The sequence below is a fragment of the Dasypus novemcinctus genome, chromosome 24 (assembly GCF_030445035.2).
Source record: "Dasypus novemcinctus isolate mDasNov1 chromosome 24, mDasNov1.1.hap2, whole genome shotgun sequence".
NCBI classification, from domain to species: Eukaryota; Metazoa; Chordata; class Mammalia; order Cingulata; family Dasypodidae; genus Dasypus; species Dasypus novemcinctus.
Genome location: NC_080696.1, coordinates 33,222,608 through 33,246,088, shown reverse-complemented (window position 1 = coordinate 33,246,088; position 23,481 = coordinate 33,222,608). Strand labels below are relative to the sequence as shown.

The window sequence follows — 23,481 nt, the reverse complement described above, 5'->3', positions numbered from 1 at the left end:
GCAGCCCGGCCAGGGCCCTTTGGACTTGAAAACCAAGAGTTACATGACTTTGGCAAGAGGTTAGTTCCGGGGTGGGTGGGGACTTCCTTGGGGTGCGAAGGAAGTTGCTCCATCCCAGAGCTGTGGAGTAAGAACTATCCGAGCGCCTCCCAGCTGTGCCCTGACTGAGGACTGCGGGCAATTTCTGAGCTTCATCCTCTTATAAAGGCCTCCAGGTCTTTAAAAGGAACTTCTAAAAACAGAACAAACAAAAAAACATACAAGGAACTTCTATCTCTTTGGCCCCTGCACTTAACCAATCAACTGCTCCCTTGCCTGCCTTGCTCAGGAAATTTTTTTTAAAACTTTTAATTTTGATATAATTTCAAGCTTACAGGACAGTTGCAAAAACAATACAAACCTCATACAGAAAAATCACCCCCAGATACCTAGATCCACCTGGTTTAATATTTTGCCACCTTTGTCAAATGATTCTATCATCCATCTTTCTTTCTCTCTCTTTCTTTCTTTCTGAATATTTGAGAGGTTATATACATCATACTCCTTGAAGACATAATGCTTCCATGTTGCTTTTCTATGAACAAGGATATTCACTTATGTAATCTTCTTAAGGGCAGTTACCAAGTACAAAAAATTTAATGTTGATGTAAAGCTTACATTTTATATTCCAAGTTTTTCTTATGTCCCAATAATGTCCTGTTGAGCCTTTTTCTCTTCCATACTTAGATCCCATCCAGTATCATGTATTGCATTTAATTGTCATTATCTCTTTAGTTTCTTTTTTTTTTTAGATTTATTTTATTTATTTCTCTCTCCTTCCCTCCTGTTGTCTGCTCTCTCTGTCCACTTGCATTACTCGGCGGCACCGGGAAACCGTCTCTTTTTTGTTGCATCATTTTGCTGCGCCAGCTCTCCGCGTGTGCGGCCTCACTCCTGGATGGGCTATGCTTTTTTTTTTTACATGGGGCAGCTCTCCTTGCAGGGTGCACTCCTTGCACACTGGGCATCCCCATGCGGGGGCGCCCCTCTGGCACGGCACTCCTTGTGCGCATCAGCACTGCGTGTGGGCCAGCTCACCACACGGGTCAGGAGGCCCGGGGTTCGAACTCTGGACCCTCCATATGGAAGACAAACGCTCTATCAGTTGAGCCATGTCCACTTCCCTAGTTTCTTTTTAAATTGTGGAAACATATACATAACATAAATCTTCCTATCCCAACCCCTGCCAAGCACACCATCCAGTGGGATTAGTCACATTCACAGTCAGGACCCTCACCTCTATCGATTCCTATAACTTTCCCTTCACCCCAAACAGAAACCCTACTCATTTTGCCTTGTCTCTTCATTGTCCCTGCCCCCTCCCCCCAGGAACCTGTACTCTACTTTCTGTCTCCACAAGTTTGCCTAGTCTCTGATATTTTCTCTGGGGTTACCAGGGGCTTACATTTAACATTCTGGTCTATAACAATATTGTTTGCTTCGATACCAACTTAACAACTTCGATAGTATATATGAACTATGTTCTTATATCCCTTTAGTTCCCCACCTTTACGTAGTTCTTGGCACATATTACATATTTATACATTATGTATCCTAAACCACTGATTCATCATTACATTTTATAAATTTGTCTTTTCTATTCTGTAAGAAGAAAAAGTAGAGTTATAAACCAAAAATGCATTACTATTGGAATTCTTGCTCAGGAATTTACCAAGAATCCCCATAACTCCATGTCCAAATGCCTCAGGCTGTGAACACTACATCCCCAGAGCTGAGCAATAGGCAGCATGGACTCAGGGGTTAGCTAGATATGGGGTCAAATCCCAGCTGACTGTGTGACCTTGGGTCATTTACTTCTCCTCCTTGAGCCTTGGTTCTCTTTTCCCTAAAATGAAGATAAATACATTTGAGAGCATCAAAACTAAGGATTTGTTCATCAGAAGCATCATAGGCCTGTGGTTCTCTAAGTGTGGTTCTTGAACCATGAGCATCCTCTTGTCATTTGTTAGAAATGCAAAGTTTGGGCCCACACCTGTTTTAATGAGGCAGAAACTCAGGGGGTTGGGGCCCAGCAAGCTCTGGAAGATTCTGACGCCCACTAGAGTTTGAGAACCATTATCAGAGATGACATTAACAGGCAATGAATTAGAGGAAGATATGTGGAACATCAACAACTAACAAGGGAATAATATCTAAAACATAGGTTATTCCTGCCAATCAACAAGAGCAATACAGGAAACTGAACAGAAAAAAAGACATAAACAGAAGCCCAAACGCCTGACAAATATAGGAGGTTTTGAATCTCAGGATTGAAAGAGAAATGCAAGTTAAAACAATGAGATGTCATCTTACATTGAAACTGATAGGCGAAAATTGCAAAGTCAGCTGATATGAAAGCTGATGAAGATGTGGGGAGATAAGATCCCTCACATGTTGCTGGTGGAGACATTTTGAAATTTAAAACATGTATGCCTGTGATCCAATCATGGGCAGAGAGCCCAAAGAAATTTTCACCAGAGGGCCGTAAGGGCCTGCTAGGCTGGCAAAATGCAATATAACAGAAATGGGTTGGCTTTTAAGTACAGAAATTTATTAGTTTATAAGCTTACAGTTTCAAGGCTGAGAAAAATGTCCAAATCAAGGCGTCATCACGCAAGGCTTTCTCCCAGAAGACCGGCTGCTGCTGATTCTGACTCTTCTGTCACATGGCAAGGCACACGTCAGCATCTTCTGGTCTCTTCCTTCTCTTCCAGGTTGTTGCTTTCAGATGCTGGCTTTTGCAGCATTCTCTCTCTCTGTCTGAATTTCATTCTCTATAAAAGACTCCAGTAAGACTACCCACCCTGGGCCATGCCTTACTGAAGTAATTTAATCAAAAGCCCTTAACTGAAGGAAAAGATTAGCTTTAAGAACATGCTTTTTAGGGGTCCATATAGCTTCAAACCATCAGAGTCATGTACAAAGATGCTGAGCATAGTGTTGTTAGTGGTTGAGAGGGAGTTGGAAGCAACCTAGGTGGCCGTCATTGGGCAGAACGGATAAATAAAACATAGCGGAGAATAAACAAGTAAACAAACAAACAAAAATGGTGATGCTCAGCTTGGAATATTTTGCAGTAGTTGGATGTAACAAACTAGATGTTCTCACAACATGGGTAGATCTTAAAAACATATCATGGAGTGAAAAAAGGGAAGCAACTGAATGAGATACTTACACAATACTATTAGTATTTTACACTACTTACATGCAGAACACAAACATACACAAATCACCATGTATTTTATATCCAGGGACATATATCAACACATAAGAGTATGTTCCCAGGGGAAGGGAAGAGGCAGGGATGTGGAAATGAAAAGGGAAAATAAAACAAAATAAAACATCAGAAGGGTCTTGCATAGACCACTGATGATGAGATCATCATTTGCCACAAATTGGACATGAATCATAGAATTCTCTAAAGCTAAAGTCCTAATGATAATACTGTTACTTTTAAATCAGTAATAATAGTACCTACCTACCTCACGGTAAGTACCATGTTTCTGTCCATGGAAGGCTCTGGAAGGGGTTATAAATATATTCGACGTTTTTATGCAAGTCTCTGACTTTTTCCTTTTAGCCTCCAAGCCTTTCCTCAGGCTGTGCCTCCTTCCCTGAGTGCAGACTTACCCTAACTTCTCTACTTCTCCAAACCGCCCCCTTGGATTTCTCTGACTGACCCACCCCCGTGATGGCTGTCTGTGGGGTCTAGGTTTTTTTCCACTGGGATGGGCTTGATCACACAGCTGGGCTGTAACAGAGCCACGAGGGAGCAGGCCTGTTCCCTCTCACCAAACAGTGAGCTCCCTGAGAGTCTTCTTACACCTCAACCCTCCTCAGTTCCATCCCGCCGTACCCAGGCAAGACAGGGAAACTGAGTCAGAGTGTTAGATGTGGAAGAGATCCCCATTTATTGAGCACCTGTCACGTGCTGGACTCCACACTAAGGTCTTGCCCTTCACGAATCCCTACAACTTGCCCTGTGAGGTAAGATGAGGAAGGGGGAGGCACCGAGGGGTCTGGACGCCAGCCAGGCAGGAGCCCTAGGTCTGACGGCCTCCAAAGCTGAGACCCCCCAGAGGATGAGGCAACTCGTTCAGAGTCTCAAGACAGCACTGGAACCCAGATCACCTGCCTCTGTGTCAGCACTCCATGGAGGAAAGCCTCTGCTCCCCACTGATGACCCAACTTCTGCCTTCAGGGGAGGAGAGATGCTGCCACTTAGGGCCTTAAACAGCCACCATTTCGTATGGTCAGTTTGAAGGATATCCAAGGGCAATTCAGGAGATTCCCACAAGTCCTCTTCCCTCTTTTGAACCTCAGTTTCCAAACTATAAAATTGAGCCAAGAGGTCTCTAGCGTCTCGGAATTCTTTTCTGCGTCTGCCAGCAGGTGGAGCCCATTCCTCATGGCTCCCTCCTCCAGAAACCTGCGGAGTCCTCAGGGATAGTGGGGCAAAGCAAGACCTGCTCTCATCCCCAGCAGCCAGAAAGGCCTGCTGCGTCCGGGGACTGACCAGACCTCACGGTCCGGCTTCGCCCGCCCCCCGCAGGACACTTTCGGTATTGCAGGGATCGCAGCCCGGAGGGGGCGGACGGGGCCTGGACGGGAGTGGAGGCTCTGGGGCGAGGTAGTGAAGGGGGGTCCCTGCGGAGGAGGTCCCACGGGCAAGAATGAGTGAGGCTCAGCGGCAGAGGTGCAGGGCCACCCCCGCCACGTCTTCCGCACGGGCAGCGGCGGCTATAGGTAGTTGTCTTCGGCTGCGTCGCCCCTGCCCAGGGAGCCCCTGGCCTCTTCGTCACCCCCCTCGTCACCCGCCTCGTCGTCGTCGTCGTCGTCGTCCGGGGCCAGCGCCTCGATGTCGTGCGTGATGTCGGCCAGCAGCCGGTGGAAGGCCTGCGCCTCGGGCCGCTGAGCCGCGCCGTCGTAGCTGCGCACGGCCGACGCCGACGTGGAGCTCATGCTGCGCTTGATGCGGCCGAAGCTGTCGGTGAGGATGCCGCCCTCGCGGATGCCCACGCCCTCCAGGAAGCCCTGGAAGTAGCCGATGTCCTGGTCTGGGATGAAGGGCCGCATCCCTGCCGCGCGGAGTGACAGTGGGCTGTTAACTTGGAGTTCAGCCCCTTCCCCTCCCACAGAGGAATCACCCTCCCTTAAGAGTGGAGTTCAAATCCTGCTCTGCCACTCACTGGTTGTGTGGCCTCATGCAAGTTCCTTAACTTCTCTGAGCCAGGTAATGATGACAGTGCCGGCACACAGTAACGCTCCACACGTGTTAGGTGTTGGCAGTGATGATGACTGTTATTACTATAATTATTCTATTTCCATCTGTTTGCTGTGTGGCTTTCATCAATTACCTGCTCTGAGCCTTACTTTCCTCACCTATGAAATTGAGACAGTTGTGTCAATTCTCCAGGAAGAGATGTGAGGGGTAAATTACAAGGTACTTGGAACACACTGAGTTCCCCATAAACGTTAGCTCGTTCCACTTCCTCATCCCTGCTTACTAGCTAGCTATGCGACTTCCGCACTTCTGTGGGCCTCAGTTTTCTCATCTGCAAAATGAGGGCAAATAATATCTACTTCCCAGAACACTGAGCATCCAATAAGCTGATGCTTAGCTCCCCAAACCTGCCAAATACATGTTAGTTTACAGGTCTTATTACTTCAGTTATTATCAGCCTTCCTTACCAGCTGTGTGACGTAGTTCCTTAGCCTCTCTTAGCCTCTTTTAGCCTCAGCTTCCTCCCGGGGTAATTTGGGGCTGGACCATCCCTTCTCTCAGCTTTGCTGTGAAGATGAAATGGCTACACCTGTACTCTGTTCGTCTGTTTGTCTTAGCTCTTGCTGCAGGCGAGTCCCGTCCCCTCCTGGCACCCCAGCCTCCTCACCTGCCCAGGAATCTCAGATCCCAGCCTCATCAGAGGCTGTGGGAGGATGAGGGATAAAGAGGGAGCACTTCCAGCCTAGTGCCCAACCAGGAAGGGCAGGGACAGTGGAGGAGCCTCAGACGACCCCTCGGGAGGAGGGCAGGGGGCTCACCAAGCAGGAGGAACTTGCGCCGGTCTCCGTAGAGCTTCAGCAGGCCTGCGCAGTAGTCTTGGATGGGCAGCCCCAGCCGGTACTCCCGCAGCAGCAGGGCAAACTGCTGGATCTCAGCAGGCCCCAGCTTACTCCGCAACTGCAAGGGGCACCATTCAAGGTCAATCCCAGGGAGCAGTCCCTACCCACCCCAGCCTGGACACCTCTGAAAACTCTTCCCTGGCCGAGCTAGGGGGAATCCAGACCCCTTGGGGTGCATCTAAGGGCTGGGATGCGGACTCAAGCTGCTTGAGTTCAAATCTTGGCGCCTTTATTGATCAGCTTTGTGATCTTGGGTGGGTGACAATCTCCCTGACCCTTGGTTTTCTCATGGGCAAGGCGAGGTCACTGATGGTACCCCCCTCTTTGGGGTGGTTGAAAGGATTAAAAGAGATGATGCGGGAAAGGTGCTGAGAAGAGTGCTGGCTGGCATTATTTAAGGCCTTTCACAGGCTGGCCTCAGTTTCCTCTCCTAACCTCTTCTCCCACTCTGATGTCTGAGGTCATGTGCTTCAATTATGTCCATTCGTGATTCCTGAAATACCCTAGTGTCTTCTACCACCTCCAGGCCTTTGCTTTCCCACCGCCTGCCCAGCTCACCGTGACCATGTAGTCCTGCAGCTGCTCGAAGCCCAGGCCACTGTGGTCGCTGCTGCTGCAGTGGGAGCCATGGAAAGAGGGTGTGGACGTGCCACTGTAACATGCTTCAAAGGTGTCCTGGGAGCCATTGCTGCAGGGACAGGCAGAAAGGGCCCTCACTCACCTCCAGGCTGAAGGTGGGAGGCACAGCCACTGAAGCTCTGGGCCTGTGGTCTCACCCTCAACTCTTTGGCCTTCGAGACTCTGCAGGGTCTGGCCCCTCCCCATCTCTCGGCTCTCATGTCTCACCCTGCTTCCCCTTGCTCTTTGTGCTCCAGCCACCCTGCCTTCTCCTTTTCCCTCTAAAGCGCCCCGTACCTTCTCACCTCTGGGCCTTTGCACATGCCTTTCCCCGAGCCTGGAACGCCTCTTCCTAACTTTTGCTCAATCTTACACATCATCTCTTCAGGAAAGGTTTCCCTGAGCCCCCCAGATGGGGTTGGGACCTCTCTTGAATGTGCTCCCAAGTTTGTGATCTACCCACAACAGGCAAGGCCTTTTGAGATCCACCCCCCAACATCCTCTCTAACCACTCTTTCCTTCACACCCTCTGCCAGAGTCACAGTGGCCTCCTGCCCGCTCCTCAAACCACCTGGTCTGTCCTGCCTCCAAATCCCGGCACTTGCTGTTTCCTCTTTCATTCTCCAGGTCTCAGTTCCAATGTTGCTTCCTCTGAAAGACCCTCCTGACTCCTCAGAAGAGGCACGGTTCCCCTCATCCTCTCTCACAGCACCCTGAATGTGTTTAGTGCTTGTTACCATAAAATAGTGATTTCACGGGCCGTGCTAGCTTGTTAACTCTGCCAGAGCAGGGACCTCGGTTTTTTGGTTTGTAGAATATTTACTATGCCCCAGGCATGGTTCTTGCCTGTCTGTCTTCTTGCCTGCTGTACCCCCAGCACTTGGCACAGTTGAGGGTAGTATAGTAGGTATTCAATAAATATTGACACATAGTAGGTATTCAATAAATATTGTTTCATCCATAAATAAACCTTGGGTTCTTGGCTTTTAAGTTGTTCCAGAACCATCTTCCACTCTTCCCTATAGAGAAGCAATGTGGTTTACTGGTTAACAGTGTGGACTCTGAAGCCACCCTGCTTGGGTTCAAACCCTTGGTCTACAACTTACTAGCTGCTTGTCCTTGGACAAGCTACTTAACTTCTCCATTCCTGTTTCCCCATCTGTAAAATGGGATAATTGATATTGTTGTGAGAATTAGAGGAGCTAATATTTGTAAAGCCTTAGAGTTGTGGGGCTATAAAAAAATAAATCAACAGAATTCATTGTAATGCTGCTATGTTGATTTCTTTAAAAAGCACTTAATAGAACAGCGCCCGGACACAGCAAGCTTAATAAATGTTATTCATTATTCTGATGATTCTCATCTCCAGCAGATATCAGGTTCTACAAGGATTAACCTAAGGACACACAGTATTAAAAAGGCAAATCTATTGTCACTAAAAAGGAAAAATACATAGATATAGAATAAATATCACTACTAGAGACTGGGACTTGCCTGCACAAAGCCCTTAATAATAGAACTGGGCAACCAACTCCTCCCAGTTTGCCCAGAACATTACCTATTTTAGCACTGGAAGTCTTGCATCTGGGGAAACCCCTCAATTCTGGGCAAACAGGGATGGTTGGTCACCCTAAATAGAACCCTAGACAATGTTCCTAACTGAAAAAAAATTTTTGAACTACATTTTCCAGCCTTGCTCACTGCTAGCTATAGCCAAGCGACCAAGTTCTAGCCAATGAGATGTAAGCAGAAATTCTTTAAAGGGGCCCCTGGCATGTTGCTGTGATAGCTGGAGCTATAACCTTGGTCCGTGATGTATCCTTGAGGACAGAAGCAAGTGCTAAGGAGGGTGGGGTGGGAAATGAGAAGTCTGGGCCACTGACAACCACGAGGCCCTGTACAAACTACCTCTTGGTTTATTTTATGTGAGAGTAGGGCAAGAAAACTTCTCTATCTTATTTAAGCTACTCTTCTTTAGGATTTTCTAATAAATAGAGCCAAACCTAAAGTAAACCAAATTATATTTTGGCATTAACTGTGATTCTGGCTTCTGTAGAACACCAATGCTTGGATGACTGGGAGAGAACCTCAGGTCCCACCCAGACCTGTTTCTGGGTTCCGGTTGTCCCCTGGGTTTCTTTTAGAGGTCTGGATCACCATAGCCTGGAGAGCTCAGTTCACCTCCCATACTCGGTGCCCCATATCTCAGCTCAAACCAGAGTTGTGCACTTGCTTCTACCCTCTCTTGCCCAAAGGAAGCCAAGAATGGTTGGAAGAGGGACCCTGTTTGTGCAGGGCTTTGGCGGGGGAGCAAGAATGGGGTCTGAGAGGAGGGCAGTACCCACAAGGAGCTGCAGCAGCTGAAGTCGGCGTCGTAGGCGTAAGTCCCATCCGTGCGGCAGCTCTCACCTGCGGCCAGCAGATACGGGGCTGTCAGAAGGTGGCAGAGCAGGGCCCAGCATCCCTAGCTCAGCCCCACCCTGGGGGCTGGCCCTGCCCTGCCCCCAGCACACAGCTGACCTTGGACAACTCGCCCCCCTCTCCTGGTCCTCATCGCCCCAAAGTCAGGACAATACCATCTATCTCACGGGGTTCTTGAGGACAGCAGACTGGAGAACAGGTGTAGGAGTGTTTTGTAAACTGTGTGTTTGAGGCAAGACAAAAAAAACAAAAAACAAAACAAAACAAAAACAACAAAATAAACCAACCTTGGGAGGAGGAAGGAACTCAAACTCTTGAAAAGAAAGAAGCACCATTCACAGAGACCGTGTTCTCTTCCTAGCCCTGCTGTGTCACTTCGCCGAGTTATTAATGTTTTTTTTCTCAATTTGGAAGTATTTTATTGAGGATTTTTACATCTTTATTCATTAGAGATATTGGTCTGTAATTTTCTTTTCGAGTTATTAATGTTGCTCTTCAGATCTTGGTTCCCTCCGTGTCAATCCTCAAGGACATCCCCTTGACTTAGCAGGAGAGGCTGGTTCCTCACTACACATACTCCTAGCACAGTGCGTGGTTACATATTTATTTGTGTAATTATTTAATTTTTGTCGACCCATCTCAGCAGATGCAAGCTTTGTGAGGGCAGGGGCCATGTCTGGCTTTGCTCACCAGTACGTCCTGGTGACTCTCTGAGAATTGATTAACTCTCCCAATTTCTCAGCAAGCAAAGCTTCCACAAATGGGAACGCTTCCAGAAGGAAAGTCAGCTTCTCCATTGCTAGAGCTAGGCGAACTGGGACCACCTAGGAGCACTGTGGCTGAGGGAATTCACCTAATGTCTTTGAAGGCAGCTTGGGGCAGAGGTTGTTGCAGACAGAAGCTTTAGAAACAAACAGACCTGGGTTTGAACCCTGCACTTCCCAGCTCTGTGACTGTGGGCAAGTTCACTGACTACTCTGAATGTTAATGTCCTCACCTGTAAAACTGGAATCATACAGCCTCGAAGAGTCTCATCCATTTAAAAAATATTTCTTGAGCATCTATGATGCACCGGGTCCTATCTTAGGCACAGGGGATACAGTGGCAAACAGGACCAACAAGTTTGCTTTGAGAATTAAACATCACTTGTCACAATGGTAGTGTGCTTGGCCCACTGGTATTCAGGGCTCAGTAGAGGTCTCTATTTGTCTTAGTCTCACTCTAGCCCTTGATTACATCCAAGAACCCAGCTGGTAATCTTGGTTTTGACCCAGAGTCTGAGTGTCTGAATGAAGCTGGATGACTCAGGAAAGAGACAATGCTTTTGCGTAGGTTTCTGCCAAGCAGGGAAACCAAACACAAAAGGGAGGGAGAAAAGTTCAGCTCTGAAGGTCTCATTTTGAACTTGATAACCTGACTGTCTATGAAAAAGCTAGATCTGATGTCATCCTCAAAATTGACATTGAATTTTAACAGATCAGGGGACACTGTCATGGTGGTAGAGATCAGGACCCCCAGACTTTGGGGGAGTTTCCTGGGAGGGAGGCTGGGGTTCGGGTACTCACTGCGGCTGCAGAGCCACGGCCGTTCTGGCGTGGATGTGTAGTGGTAGCCGGCCCGGTCCACGCACTCGATGCTCTGGTCCCCGTAGATGATCTGGAAGACCTGGCAGATGAGGGCGCAGGACTCCTCAGCAGCATCCTGGCCCAAAAAGGGAGGAGAAAGGGCTCAGGCCCTTACCAACGTCCAGGATACCTCCTGCTTCCAAACAGGAGGGGGCTTACAGGGGCACACACAACCGCAGACCCCTTTAAATTGACCATCAAATTATAAGGCCACTTTCTGAGTCTTGGACCCTTATATGGAATCCAGCAACAACTCTGGCTCCTCTTCCCTGAAAAATGTGCACATGCACCCCAAATTTCTGGGAGATTCATGGACCCTCTTGAAGCTTCTCTAAAACAAACTCTGCTTTAGTCAATTTACAGGTATGGAAGCTGAGGTCCAGAGAGAGTAAGTGACTAGCTGGGACTAGAACCCAGGGCTCTTGACACCCAGTAGAAAGAGGAATTAAACGTATCACAAGTTTAAGTTCATTATAGGTATTGCTACTGGCTGCCATATTTAGATATGGGTATCCCAGCACTCAGAGCAAAAATGAAAGGATGACTCTCCAGTCTCTGATAGAAGAAAGGAGTTTACACTCTTGGGTGAATCTTTTCGTAATTTCAAATTTGGAGAGGAATTTACCTCTTACGTCTTTCAGCAAGAGACACAGATAGACAATAATTGATGAACTCATGATAATCTTCAGGAAGCTATTTCCTATTCTGAGTCTCTAAAAAAAACCAGGGTTAAATTAAAATGTAAAGGCAGTTTGGAGTGGTGGGGGTTTACTAATGATTAAACTGGGATTAATTCTTATAGTAACCCTATGAAACAGACAGGGTAGAGAGGATCCCTATTGCATTTAGTTAAGGAAACAGGCTTAGTGTGGTTAAGTGACTTTCCCTGACTTGCACAGTAGGTATGTGACACTAACTGGTCTTGGCACAAGGTGTTTTTTGTGTGTTCTTAATTTTCCCTCTAACTCCTGCATTCTCCTCGGGACCACAGTGCCTGAGATAGGAGGCCTGAGGCTCAGACACCTCAGAAAGCTCTTTTATTTAGTCATTTCACAAACTCTCATTTCGTCCTATTGTGTACCAGGGTCTTGGAAGAGCAATCGATGAGGTCTGTACCTCAGTGCCCTCGCAGTCCAGTGGGGGGAAAGGCCCATGGACAAAGCACACGGGTCCTCTGGCTGGAGCTCCCTCGATTCTTCACCCCGCCGACTCCTTTCTCTCCCTCACATTAAACATCACAACCCCACTCTTCCTAGGGGAAAGGGATCCCTCCCTCATTCTCTTTCACCGCAACTTGCTTGTTTTCATCTTGGTCCTTATCCCAAGGTATAATCTATTCATTAATTCATCTATTCATTCAACGGGTATTTCCTTTTTTTAAAGTGTTTTTTCCCTCCCCTCCTCCCCCCTTGTTGTGTCCTCTCACTGTCTGCTCTCTGTGTCTGATCGGCTTCTTCTTAGGAGGCACTGGAAACCAAACCCGGGACCTCCCATATGGGAGGGAGGTGCCCAATGGCTTGAGCCACCTCTTCTCTCTCAACAGGCATTTCTTGAGCACCTATTATGTGCCAGGTGCTGTTCTAGGTCCTGGGAATACCAGAACACACAGAGGAGGCCAGTGTGGCTGGAGTGGAGTGAATAAAAGGAGAGCTGAAAGGTGAGGTCAGAGAGGAAACGGGGCTGGTGGCTGGAGCATGTAAGGGCTCGTAAGCGACTGTAAGGATGCTAGCTTGACTCTGACTGAAATGGGGAGGCATCCAAGGATTTTGAACATTGGCAGCCAGTGAAGAGGCGACTGCATGATCTAGATGAGGAAAAATGGGCTGAGGACCTGGGTGGGAACAGTGGAGGGTGGGGAGAAACGGATGGGTTTTGGTTATATTTTTAAAATACAGTCAATAGGATTTGTTGACCGAGTAGATGAAAGGCAGAGAAGCCAAAGATAATTCCAAGAGTATGGCCAAAGCAGTGGAAGGACAGAGCTGCCTTTGATGGAGATGGGGAGAGGGAGGGAGGAGCAGGTTTGGGGGAGAAGATCGGGGGCTCAGCTTTGGACACGTTAGCTTTAAGGTGGTCATTCAAACTTTCATGGAGGTTGATGACTGGAGATGCTGAGTGAGACACATGGCGAGAAATAAAATTATGGGAAAGCGTTTTTAAAGCCATGAGACGAGATGAAGATGCAGATGAAGGAGAGAAGAGGACCAAGCGCTAAGCCTGGGGTACTCCAACCTTGGAGGCTTAGAGGAGTTACCAGCTCCTGAGAAGGAGCAGCCAGGGAGGTATGAGAGAAACCAGGAGAATGAGGAGAGCAGGAACCCAAGTGAGGTTCTTCAAGGAGGAGGACGTCAGTTGTTGCATCCCAGTTTAACTGGTTATTATCCATCTCTCTTTCTAGACAGGCACCATCCTGTTTTCTTGCCCACTCATTTTATACAGAGGGAGCAGTGGGTCAGAGGAAAAGCTTAGAAGGCTCAGGGCCTGATGGTGCCTGCCAGCCGGTGAGCTCCTAAGGGGATCACCAAATAGGTCTTGCTCACCTCTGTGTGCTTAGTACCTAGCCCACTGCCTAGCCATGCACACTCAACAAATATTGTCAAACGAACAAAAGCAAGGATGAATGTGCAGGATGCCCTTAAGGCTTCTGCTTGGGCGTCTGCCGTAAGTATGAAGAATTGGGACTGTCAATTTCCCTGGTCCAAATCTAGAAATCAGCACCTGCTTGCCGTGTGACCTTGCATACGTTACTTAACCTGTGGGTCTCAGTTTCTCTCTCTATAGAATGGGGAAAGTAGAATGTCTCTGCGGACTTGCACCAGGGAGGGGCGCGCCCGGGGGCAGGGCTCAGAGGCGCGGGGTGCGCTCGGGCTCACCCTGTTGGCTACCGCCAGGATGACGAGGTTGCAGTAGGCGTCCGGGCTGGGGTCCTGAGGGTCGAGCGGGTTGGGGCCCGGGTGCCGCCGCTCCCAGCTGCCGCCGCCCGCCTGCCTCCGCTCCCAGCTGCCGCCGCCGGCCGCCTGCCTCCGCTCCCAGCTGCCGCCCGGCTTGCCCGCGCCGCCGCCGCCGTGCCGCCGCTCCCAGCTCCCGCTGAACGTCTGCCGCCGCTCCCAGCTGCCCGACGCCCGCACCCCCGCGCGCTGGCGCTCCAGGCTGCCGCCGCCGCCGCCCCCGGCCCGGGCCTCGGCGCCCGCGCCCCAGCCCATGCGCCAGTCCAGGCTGCAGATGGTGTGGCGCCGCTCCGTGGTGCCCACCCGCCGCTTCTCGGGCACCGCGCCCGGCGGGCCCGGGTCGCGCCCCGCGCCGCCGGGGCTGGCGTCCACCCCGGCCGGCACCGGGTCCACGCCCAGACCTAGGAGGGGCCGGGGGACCGTCAGCCGCCGGAAGTCAAGGCAAAAAGTCCCCTCCCCATGCCCGGGGTGGGGCTGAACCTGCAGCCTAGGGGTCCCGCCGCCCCAGGCCCCCCACCGGGGCCACAGGGTAGTGCGTGCAGATCCTCCACCCGGAGCCCCGGGCTCCACCCGCGAGCCGCAGGCTGGTGTGGCCAAGCCGTTCCCACCCACCCCACCCCTGCTCCCCTCGCCTCAGACCCGATCTTCCCGCGCGAAGGTGGTGGTCAGCCTGTCCCCTCCCTCAGTACCTTGAACTTCCGACCCTGTCCCATTTCAGGCCCCCCTCCTTGGATTCCGGCTTCCCCACCCTCCCCGACCCCGCCCCTGGCCTCAGGCTCCGCCCCCAGCACCCCGAGCCTCGAGCCCCGCCTCCTGGGCTTCCTAGGGCGGACTCAGCCCTGGCCTGGGGGGGCTCCCTAACGCCTGAGTGGGGTGGCCTGGTTCCCTTCTGGTCGGGCCCTTCCCGGCCTCAGGATCCCGGCTTCTCCACCGTCCCCAGGCTCCGCCACCAGGCTCAGGGGCTGGGTCAGGCTGCGCACCCTTCACCCTCGGGCCCCTTCCGCCTAAGGTCTGAGGATCGAGGCGGGGCCTTTCCACCGCTTCGCCGGCCTCAGGCGCCGCGCCTGGCCCTGGGCCTTCCCATTCCCGCCCTGCGCGAGGCCGGCCCCTTCCCCGCCCCGGCCGGCCTCGGCCAGGCCCCGCCCCCTGTACCGGTCTTCAGCACCAGCAGGTGCAGCGCGTCGTCCTGCAAGTAGGAGGCGGCGGCGATCTCGTGCGTGGGGATGCGCAGGATGAGCTCCTCGTTGTCGCGCCAGGTGAGCAGCAGGCAGCGGGCCGACAGGCTCAGGATGCTGTCCTGCTCCGCCGTGGTCTTCAGCGGCAGCTCCTTCAGCTGCTGCGGGGTGGATCGGGTCGCCTGAGCCCCCGCCGGGCCGCTATTGGGAGAGGGAGAAGGAGACCAGGCTCCCCTCCCCTCCCACCGCCTCCCCACCAGAGCCTCACCCTGGCGGTGTCCAGCAGCTGCAGGAGTTCGTCCCGGCTGGAGGGGTTCAGGGAGGAGGTCACCCAGGTGAGGTGGCCCAAGAACTGCATGGGAAACGGAGGTGAGGAGAAGGGCAGAGATAAGTCCCCCGGAAGCCGTGGAGGACCCTGGGCACCTCATTGACGCAGGGCTGGCAGGCTCAGCAATATCGAAATTAAAAATAACCTGGTAATAACTTTTATTGAGCCCTTAATAGGAGCCAGGCTCAGTTCCGAGTGCTTTATGTACATTCATTCATTCCTCCTCACTTTCAGGATGGGAAAGTCAAGGTAAAGAGAGGCTGAGAAACTTGCCCAAGATTTTACAAACAGAAAGGGCAGAGCTGGGCTCCCAGGTTAGTCACCCACTCTCTAGTGCCTTCACTCTCAACTGCTAGAGTATATTGCCTTGAGACATGGCTATTTAGTCTTGGCAGTTATAAGGTTCCATAGGGAAGCAAAAGTCACTATAATTGCACCAAGGACTGTTGACCTGTGAATTTCCACTTGTCCTGAGTAGCTCTCTCTACTCAGCACCACTGCCAACTGTGCAAATCCCTTGCCCTCTTTATGATCCTGCTGCAAAAGTCAAATGGGAAGAATGTACAACTCTGTGATTATACCAAATGCCATTGATTGTACAGTTTAGATGGAGTATATAGTTTATGAATGTTTCAATAAAATTGATTTTTAAAAAGGAGTAAAAAAAGTCTAATGGGAAGAGGAGAATGATGTCTTGAATTAGTATATAATTTTGTCAGAAAAATGATGCCAAAAACCAACGACTTAATTCCTTGTTCATTCTTAAATTTAACTAATAGTTGCCATTGTAATTTAAATGTTCTCCAATATAAGAATTAACTTTTGGGAAGTGGATGTGGCTCAAGCGATTGCGCTCTTGCCTACCATGTGGGAGGTCCATGGTTTGGTTCCTGGTATCTCCTAAAGAAGACAGGGAGCTGGTGCAATGGCAGGCGCAACAAGATAATGCAACAAGTAACACAAGAATAAAAACACAATGAGAGACACAACAAAGCAGGGAGCAGAGTTCCCGGTGCCTCCTAAAGAGGATGAGCAGGATGGTGAGCTGACATGACAAGGAGGTGTGGTGAACTGATGCGACAAGATGACACAACAAGAGACACAAGAGGAAAAACATAATGAGAGACACAACAAGACACGGAACAGAGGTAGCCTAAGCAATTAGGTGCCTCTCTCCCCCATCGGTTTCTGGTGCCTCCTAAAAGAAACAAAGATGTACAGACACAGCAAGTGCAAGTAATGAGGAGGTCGGGAGAGAGAAATAAATAAATCTTTTTCAAAAATTAACTTGTTATTTTTACTTCTATTTTTTTCCTAGGCGTAATTCCACCAACCAAACCTCTTTTCCTCTTTTATTTTTTTTTAATGAAACTTCAGTTCCCAATTTAATTTTAAAATTGGCTTTCCCCCTTCTAGGGTTGCCAGATAAAATACAGGATGACCAGTTAAATTTGAATTTCAGATAAACAACAGATACTTTTTTAGTATTTTTAGTCCCATGCAATATTTTGAACTTACCTGTACTAAAAAGAAGTATTCATTGTTTATCTGAAATTCAAATTTCACTGGCTGGCCTGTATTTTTATTTGCTAAATCTGACAACCCTCCCCCATCAGCCTTCCTCGAGTCAATGAAGATCCCCCATTGCTCCCTCAAGGTATTCATGAAAGAAACAGAAAGCCCCCTGAATTATTCAAGTCCTCTGCGGCTTGCTGAGATGGGTTCTTTTAACTTGGACACTGCCAGAGTAACAACAATGCTACTGCAGTAAAATCTCACCACACGCTAAGTGAAAGAAGGCAGGGTAAAAAGGCTACATACTGTATGATTCTGGAAAAGGGCACCATTATAGAGAGAGTAAAAAGATCAGTGGTTGTCAGGAGTTCACGAGGAGGGGGAGGGATGACTAGATGGCGCATAGGGCATTTTTAGGACATTCTATGTGATACCATAATGGTAGATACATGACCTGCATTTGTGAAAATCCATAGAACTGCACAGCACAAACGTATCAGTGATGGTTCGTCAATTGTAACAAATGAGCCACACTAATGCAAGATGTTAATAATAATAGGGGAAACGCGGGTATATGGGAACTCTCTGTACTTTCTATGCAATTTTACTATAAATCTAAAACTGCTCTAAAAAATAAAGTATTAAAACATAAAAGGTTCTCACAGGAAGGTAGGATTTCCAATACAGAGAACACGTTCCCGTCCACTCTCCCCTGGGGGTAGGTTTGGAGCCCCACGTTGAGATGGGAACCCTGAGGTTCAGCACATGAAGGTCACTTGCTCAGGGTACGAGGCAGGGGCAAGGTGAACTTGAACCCAGGCTTCTTTCCCAGGAGCCCCAGCTTCCCCGTGTGAAGCAGGGCTGGTCAGGAGTTAGGGGGTGGGGGACGTAATGTCTCTCCTCACTCCAAGATTGTTCCCACCCCACCCACCATCCAACACGTACCTTGACCTCTTTCTCCAGGTAGTCACACAGAAGAATCTGGGGGTCGATTAGGTAGTCAGGTGGATATAGGGGCATCGAGTGCAGTGGCCGGCGGCTCACACTGCTCCGAAAGGCAGCCCTGCGCCCAGCCTTGGGGAACACCAGCCTTCGGATGGGGGACACAAAGCCCTGGGGGAGGACGGGAGAATGACACTAAAAAGGGCATCAATTTACTGAGCATCTTACCCTACTCACCTTCTCACTTCTATTACCTAACTTAATTCTCACACAAACTGCGGAAGGCTGCCTGTGTGACCCCCATTTTACAGATGGAGAAACTAAGCCTCAGTGGGGGAACTAGCTAGTAGCAGTGGAGTTCACCTTGGTAGTCTGGCTCCAAAACCTCCACCCAGAACATCCAGGTAAAGGTCCCTGCCACGGCCCAGGCCCAGGTTTGAGGGATGGGCTCAGACTGGGACAAGTACAGAAAAACATTAGGATTCAAGTGGCTGGGTGGTGGATGCTTAGGTACTCGTTAGGTTATTCTCTGTGCTTTCTTAAAAGTTAGAAATAATAAGTAAATATGAGGATATTCTGAGAGACACCTGCATAAAAATGGTCTGAAGCAAGGTTAAAAGTACAGATTCCAGGGCTCCAGCCCAGATCAACAGAATCTAAATCTCACAGGTCCAGGGAAGTTCGAGCTCTACTCTAGAGCAGCAGTTCCCAAAGTGTGGTTCCTGGGCGAGGCGCAGTGTCATCACCTGGGAACGTGAGAGCGAGAAATGCTCAACCTTGGGCGCTGTCCCAGACCACCTGAATCAGAACCTCTGGGAGTGTGGCCCAGCCATCAGGTTTCAACAAGCTCTCCAGGTGACTCTGATGCAGACTCCGGTGTGAGAACGACACATCACAGCAGTTGCTCCCAAAGCTGACTGTACTTTAGGACTACCGGGGAGGGGCTGAAGGGAGGGGGAGCTTCTGAAACTTCAGGTGCGTGCCAGGGCTACACCCTACACCAGGGGTTCTTGACAAGGGGTCCGTGAGCTTGAAAGGAAACTAAAAAAAACCATTATTCTCATGGGGACGTGTTGGTGCAGGGGTGATATATTTATTAAATAATACACAGTATAGTTTGGACTTAGTAAGGGGTCCATGGTTTTCATCTCACTGGCAAGGGGGTCCATGGAACAAAAATGGTTAAGAACTCCTGTCCTAGACCAACTGAATCGGAATCTCTGGGGCTGGGGCTTCTGCATCAGGATTTTTTTTAAGGTTCCTCAGGTGATTTCCATGAGCAGCTTAGCTGAAAGCCCCTGGGTAGGCTCTGTTGTGTGTGTGATTACCTAACTCCTACATCAAGACAAGGATGAACAAGACAATCCCTTGACCTCCAGGAGCTCACATTCTAAGTACAGTTAAACAGGCAAGGCACAAGTTCACAAATACATGTATGTGTTCATTCCTCCATTCATTCATTCAGTAAACATTTACTCATACCTGTGTGCCCGCCCAGTGCTGGAGACTTAGTGGAGAACTGTAGCGAACCTTGCCTCCAGGGCTTGGGTAGAGACACTGGCCCAACTGTGTCACTAAACTAGTGACTTTCAAACTTTACTGGGCTCACAAGTTCTGATTCAGTAGGTGTGGATTGGGGCCTGAGGCTGCATTTCTTCATCCACCCCTCCCTTAGTTGGCTCCCTCATTCTGTGTGCTCGTTGTTTTTGCTCATTGTTTGTGCTCATTGTTTGGTTGTTTTTGTTCAATGTCTGCTCGTTGTTTGTCTTCTTTAGGAGGCACAGGGAACGGAACCTGGGACCTCCCATGTGGGAGGCAGGCACTCAACTGCTTGAGCCACATCTGCTCCCCTGCATTTCTGATAAGCTTCCAGCTGCTGGTGCTCCTTGTGATCTGCACATCACACTGGGAGGATCCAAACCAGTGGTCCTCAAAATGTGGCCCCACCACCAGTGGCATCAGCTTCCCCTAGGAACTTGTCAGAAATGCCAATTCTCAGGCTCCTCCCAGACCTACAAATCAGAGACTTTGGGAGTGAAAACCAATGATCTGTTTTAACAAGCCTTCCAGGTTATTCTGCTGCATGCTCGGCTCAAGTTTTAGAACCAATGTAATGGAGCCTGGATGAGGTATGTGCAAATTCTGAGGAATGAGAGACAAGCTGTCTGGGAGGGCCGTTCCAAGCAGAGGGCACAGCATGTGCAGATCCTGCAGGGTCAGCTGGGGATGACCTGGAGGAGCATTGTGCTGTCTGTTGTGGCTGGGCTGTGAGTTGGACAAGTCATGAGCTGGGACTTCATCCTGTGTGTGTGAGTGTGTGTGTATGGGGGGGGCATACGTGTTGTACCTGTGGTCCTGAAGGGTCCAGTCCCGCCCACCTCTCTAGCCTCATCTTACCCCACACTGCCCCTCACTCCTGCCTTGCAGCCACACTGGCGCCTTTTGGTCCTTATTTGCTCTGTTCCTTCCCACCACAGGTGTTTGCACATGCTGTTCCTCTGCCTGAAGTGCTCTTCTCTCCCCTCTTTCCTTCCATTCTTCAGATCTCAGCTCAAACTGACCAGGTTGGGCCTGGGACCCCCTAGTATACTGTTTCCCAGCGCTGTGTAGGGTGGCTTTTGTGCAATTGTACACTGAATTTTTAAATTAATACTTGCTTCCTCACTAGACTGTGAGCTTCAAGGGAGGGAACAGGGACCTTGTCTACCTTTGCTCACCACTGCCTCACCCCCAGCTCCAGGCACAGTGCCTTGCTCATAGTAAGTGCTCAATAAACACCCATCGAAGGAACAAACCAAGAGCAAGCACACACATATGCCTTGGCTCCCTTCTGAGTCCTCCACGATTCACACGGGAGCCTTTTAGAACTGCCCTGACCCACGTACCCTAGGGGGAAAGTGCTCTGTGGGGATGGGAATTAGAACCTCAGGGGTTCCCTGATGCCCACCAGGGCCACACATGGCCCCAGAGAACCAGACCAGAAGCCTTCTCAGAGTAGAGAAGGGGCGAGGACCTGGGAGGGGGGGGTTGGGTGAGGAGGTGACCCCCAGGCTGAGGCCTTAGGAGCCAGGCCCTGGTGTAAAGATGGGGAGGCTGAGACACAGCAAGGGATCAACCGGGAGATTCAAGTCTGGATGGGCAAACTTAGAGCACAGAATTGCACTGGCCTGGGGTCTTTCTTTTGGGGGAGGTGGGGAGCAGGGGAATGGGTCTGTGGGTGTCTGTCCACCCCTCTAGAAGCTGTCAGAGGGAACCACCAGGAACACCAGGGAAGCAGGATTAGAGCATCTCCTGTTCCGAGTCTGTCTGGCCAAAATTCCTGGGAATCAGCCTGTCCTGGAGCCACTGAGAGTGAGCAACAGGTTAAGGAGTTTGGAGCCCAAATATCTGGTTGCCCAAGAGGGAGGAGAAAGGCCACATTATGCCACTCACCGCCACCCCCAACTCCCCGGCTTCCCCCTTGGCCAGCTCTGGGGTCAGTTCTCTTCCCTGCAGTCCTCCCTCTTCCCCACCTACCTTCTTCCCTTTCTTGACTTCACAGTCCATGGTGAGGCGTCGCTCCACTCCTGTCACCCTCCTGGCCACCCCCTCCACCAACAAACCCCCGCCCACCCCGCCACAGTTCCTTTGTTCTCTTTCCTGCCTGGTCGGAAACTCCACCAGGCCAGCCGGCTGGGAGTTCCTGCCCCTCCCGTCTGACAGCCAGCAGAGCCCTGGGGGCAATGGAGGGCACATCTTGGGACCCTACGCGGAAGGGTGGGCGCCCAGGCAGAGCAACTGTCTTGGCAAGAAAGCCCAGGGGCCTCCAGCCAGAAGGAATGGTTATTGAGGGGGTTTGGGGGCTGAGGAGAGACTGGGTCCCCATAGTGGGGCTGAGAATTTGGAATCAGAAAAGCTCAAGTTCCTGCCCTACTTCTGCAATTGACCTCTCTGTGCGACCTCGGCAAAGCAAGTCAATTTCCCCTCTCCACGCCTCAGTTTCCCCGTCCCTCTATACATTGGAATAAACATTACTTCTCTCCCTGGGGCTGCTATGGTGAGAAATAAATAAAAGAGTAGATGTGAAAGTGCTTCAAAAACTATAGAATACTGTGTCTAAGCAAGTTTTGATGCCCCCTGCCTTGCAGCTTTTTGCTTGCTGTCTGCTCTCTGTGTCCATTTGCTGTGCGTTCTCCTGTGTCTGTATTTTTATTTATTGCACCCCGCCCCCTTGTGACTTGCTTGTTGTCTGTTCTCTGTGCCCATTCACTGCGTGCTCTTCTGTGTTTTTGCTTGTCTCCCTTTTTGTTGCATCACCTTGCTGAGTTGGCTCTCTGTGGCGCTTGCAGGCCAGCTTGCCTTCACAAGGGGGCCCCTGGATGCGAACCCAGGGCCTCCCATATGGTAGACGGGAGCCCAACTGATTGAGCCACAGTCACTTCCCAGCAAGTTTTGATTTTTAAAAATTAATAATTATTAATACTATGAAGGTAGGCAGCATGTGTGGACTTTGGAGACAGGCTGCCTGGGTTTTAATCCTGGATTTGCCTCTTACTAGGGTTGTGATCTTGGACAAGACTCTTAACCACTCAAGCCTTGGTTTCCCCATCTATAAAATGGACGTAATACCAGTTTAATTCATAGTGATGTCATAAGGATAAAATGCACTTAGAAGAGCTCCTGGCACAATTTAAGTGCTCAATAAATACTAACTATTTACCTACATATGTGTCTGTGGGCTTTGGTAGAATATTAGGTCCCATTGTGACTCTGTGCTGAACACTATGTATTTCAAATTTCAATTGCTTACAATGTTGGGGTGCCGTTATTATCCCTATTATACAGATTTTAAAACTGAGGCTCGACTGCAGAGCCTGGCTCAAGGAGGTCACGCAGTAAACAGGATGGAGACCTGGGAATTCTGGTCCATCTGGATTTAAGCCCAGTGTTCCTTACCTCGAGGGCCTGTGCACCCCATGCCAGACATCTGGGAAAGTCCTGATTAGCCATCCACACCTCACCAGGACATCAGGGTTCTTGGAAGCCCAAACGCTGGAGCTCATTTGCTTATTGTAACCTCTCTGGACCTCAGTTTCCTCATCTTTACAATGGGAACAATAATCCGCAAAGCCCTGCCCTGCTTGTCAGAGGTGTAGCAAGGAAGACACAAGGCTGTGGAGGAGAAAGGGGTTGTGAATTGTAAAGTGCGGGGGCCAATGCATGGATTTTTAAAAAGTGTTTTGAAAGCATGGGTGCGCTGGGCCAGTTTGTGCTGGAGGCTCGCCCAGGCTGCCTTTGGGTCTGAGGGCCGCAGAAGTTCCCAGCCAGCGGCTCTTCCTCTCTCATTCCCTCCCCCTGTCGGAGGGGAAAGGGCGAAGGCTGCTGAGAGCTGGCTCAGCCAGCCTCTCCCTCCGCTGCTGCCCTGCGATCTGACTTCCTCCAGCAGCAGGAAGTGAGACCTCCCCGCAGCCTGTGGGGCCGAGAGGAAGAGGCCAGGAGGTGGAAACCTGTTCCCTGACCCTGTTTCTCAGGACTCCCATTAACCCCTTGAGCAAGTCCAGAATTCTCGCCCTCAGAGTGGCAGCAGGGCGCCAAAGAGGTCCCCCAGTGGGGCTGAGAATTCGGAATCGGAAAAGCTCACGTACCAGCCCTACTTCTGCAATTGAAGTGGAGGTGTCTCCTAGCGGTGACACCTCCATAACTGGCTTTTGCAAGCCCCTGACTCTCTTTAGTCCTTGGTTTCCCCAAATGTAAAATTGGGACTCATT

The 23,481-nt window shown here is 50.2% G+C and overlaps 1 protein-coding gene across 1 annotated transcript; it reads right to left on the bottom strand.

Annotated features, from left to right (window-relative positions):
- Window positions 1-774: 774 nt before the first annotated feature.
- On the bottom strand, window positions 775-21,334 carry CCM2L (CCM2 like scaffold protein). Its single transcript, XM_058286871.1, has 10 exons — window positions 21,251-21,334; window positions 17,738-17,905; window positions 15,218-15,301; window positions 14,927-15,110; window positions 13,700-14,175; window positions 10,767-10,902; window positions 9,126-9,189; window positions 6,721-6,850; window positions 6,082-6,220; window positions 775-5,117 (listed from the first exon to the last, which is right to left on the bottom strand). Exons 1-10 carry the CDS (start codon window positions 21,278-21,280, stop codon window positions 4,780-4,782), a joined length of 1,749 nt encoding a protein of 582 aa, XP_058142854.1. The 5' UTR covers window positions 21,281-21,334; the 3' UTR covers window positions 775-4,779.
- Between the last annotated feature and the right edge of the window lie 2,147 nt (window positions 21,335-23,481).

What these genes read in the sequence shown, in the direction of transcription:
- CCM2L (XM_058286871.1), bottom strand. Translation starts at nt 21,280, where the DNA reads ATGGACTGTGAAGTCAAGAAAGGGAAGAAG. An exon ending in AGCTGCTGGACACCGCCAGG is followed by an intron (nt 15,111 to 15,217) that starts GTGAGGCTCTGG and finishes TCCACCCCGCAG; the next exon opens with CAGCTGAAGGAGCTGCCGCT. An exon ending in TCCTGGCGGTAGCCAACAGG is followed by an intron (nt 10,903 to 13,699) that starts GTGAGCCCGAGC and finishes TTTTTGGGCCAG; the next exon opens with GATGCTGCTGAGGAGTCCTG.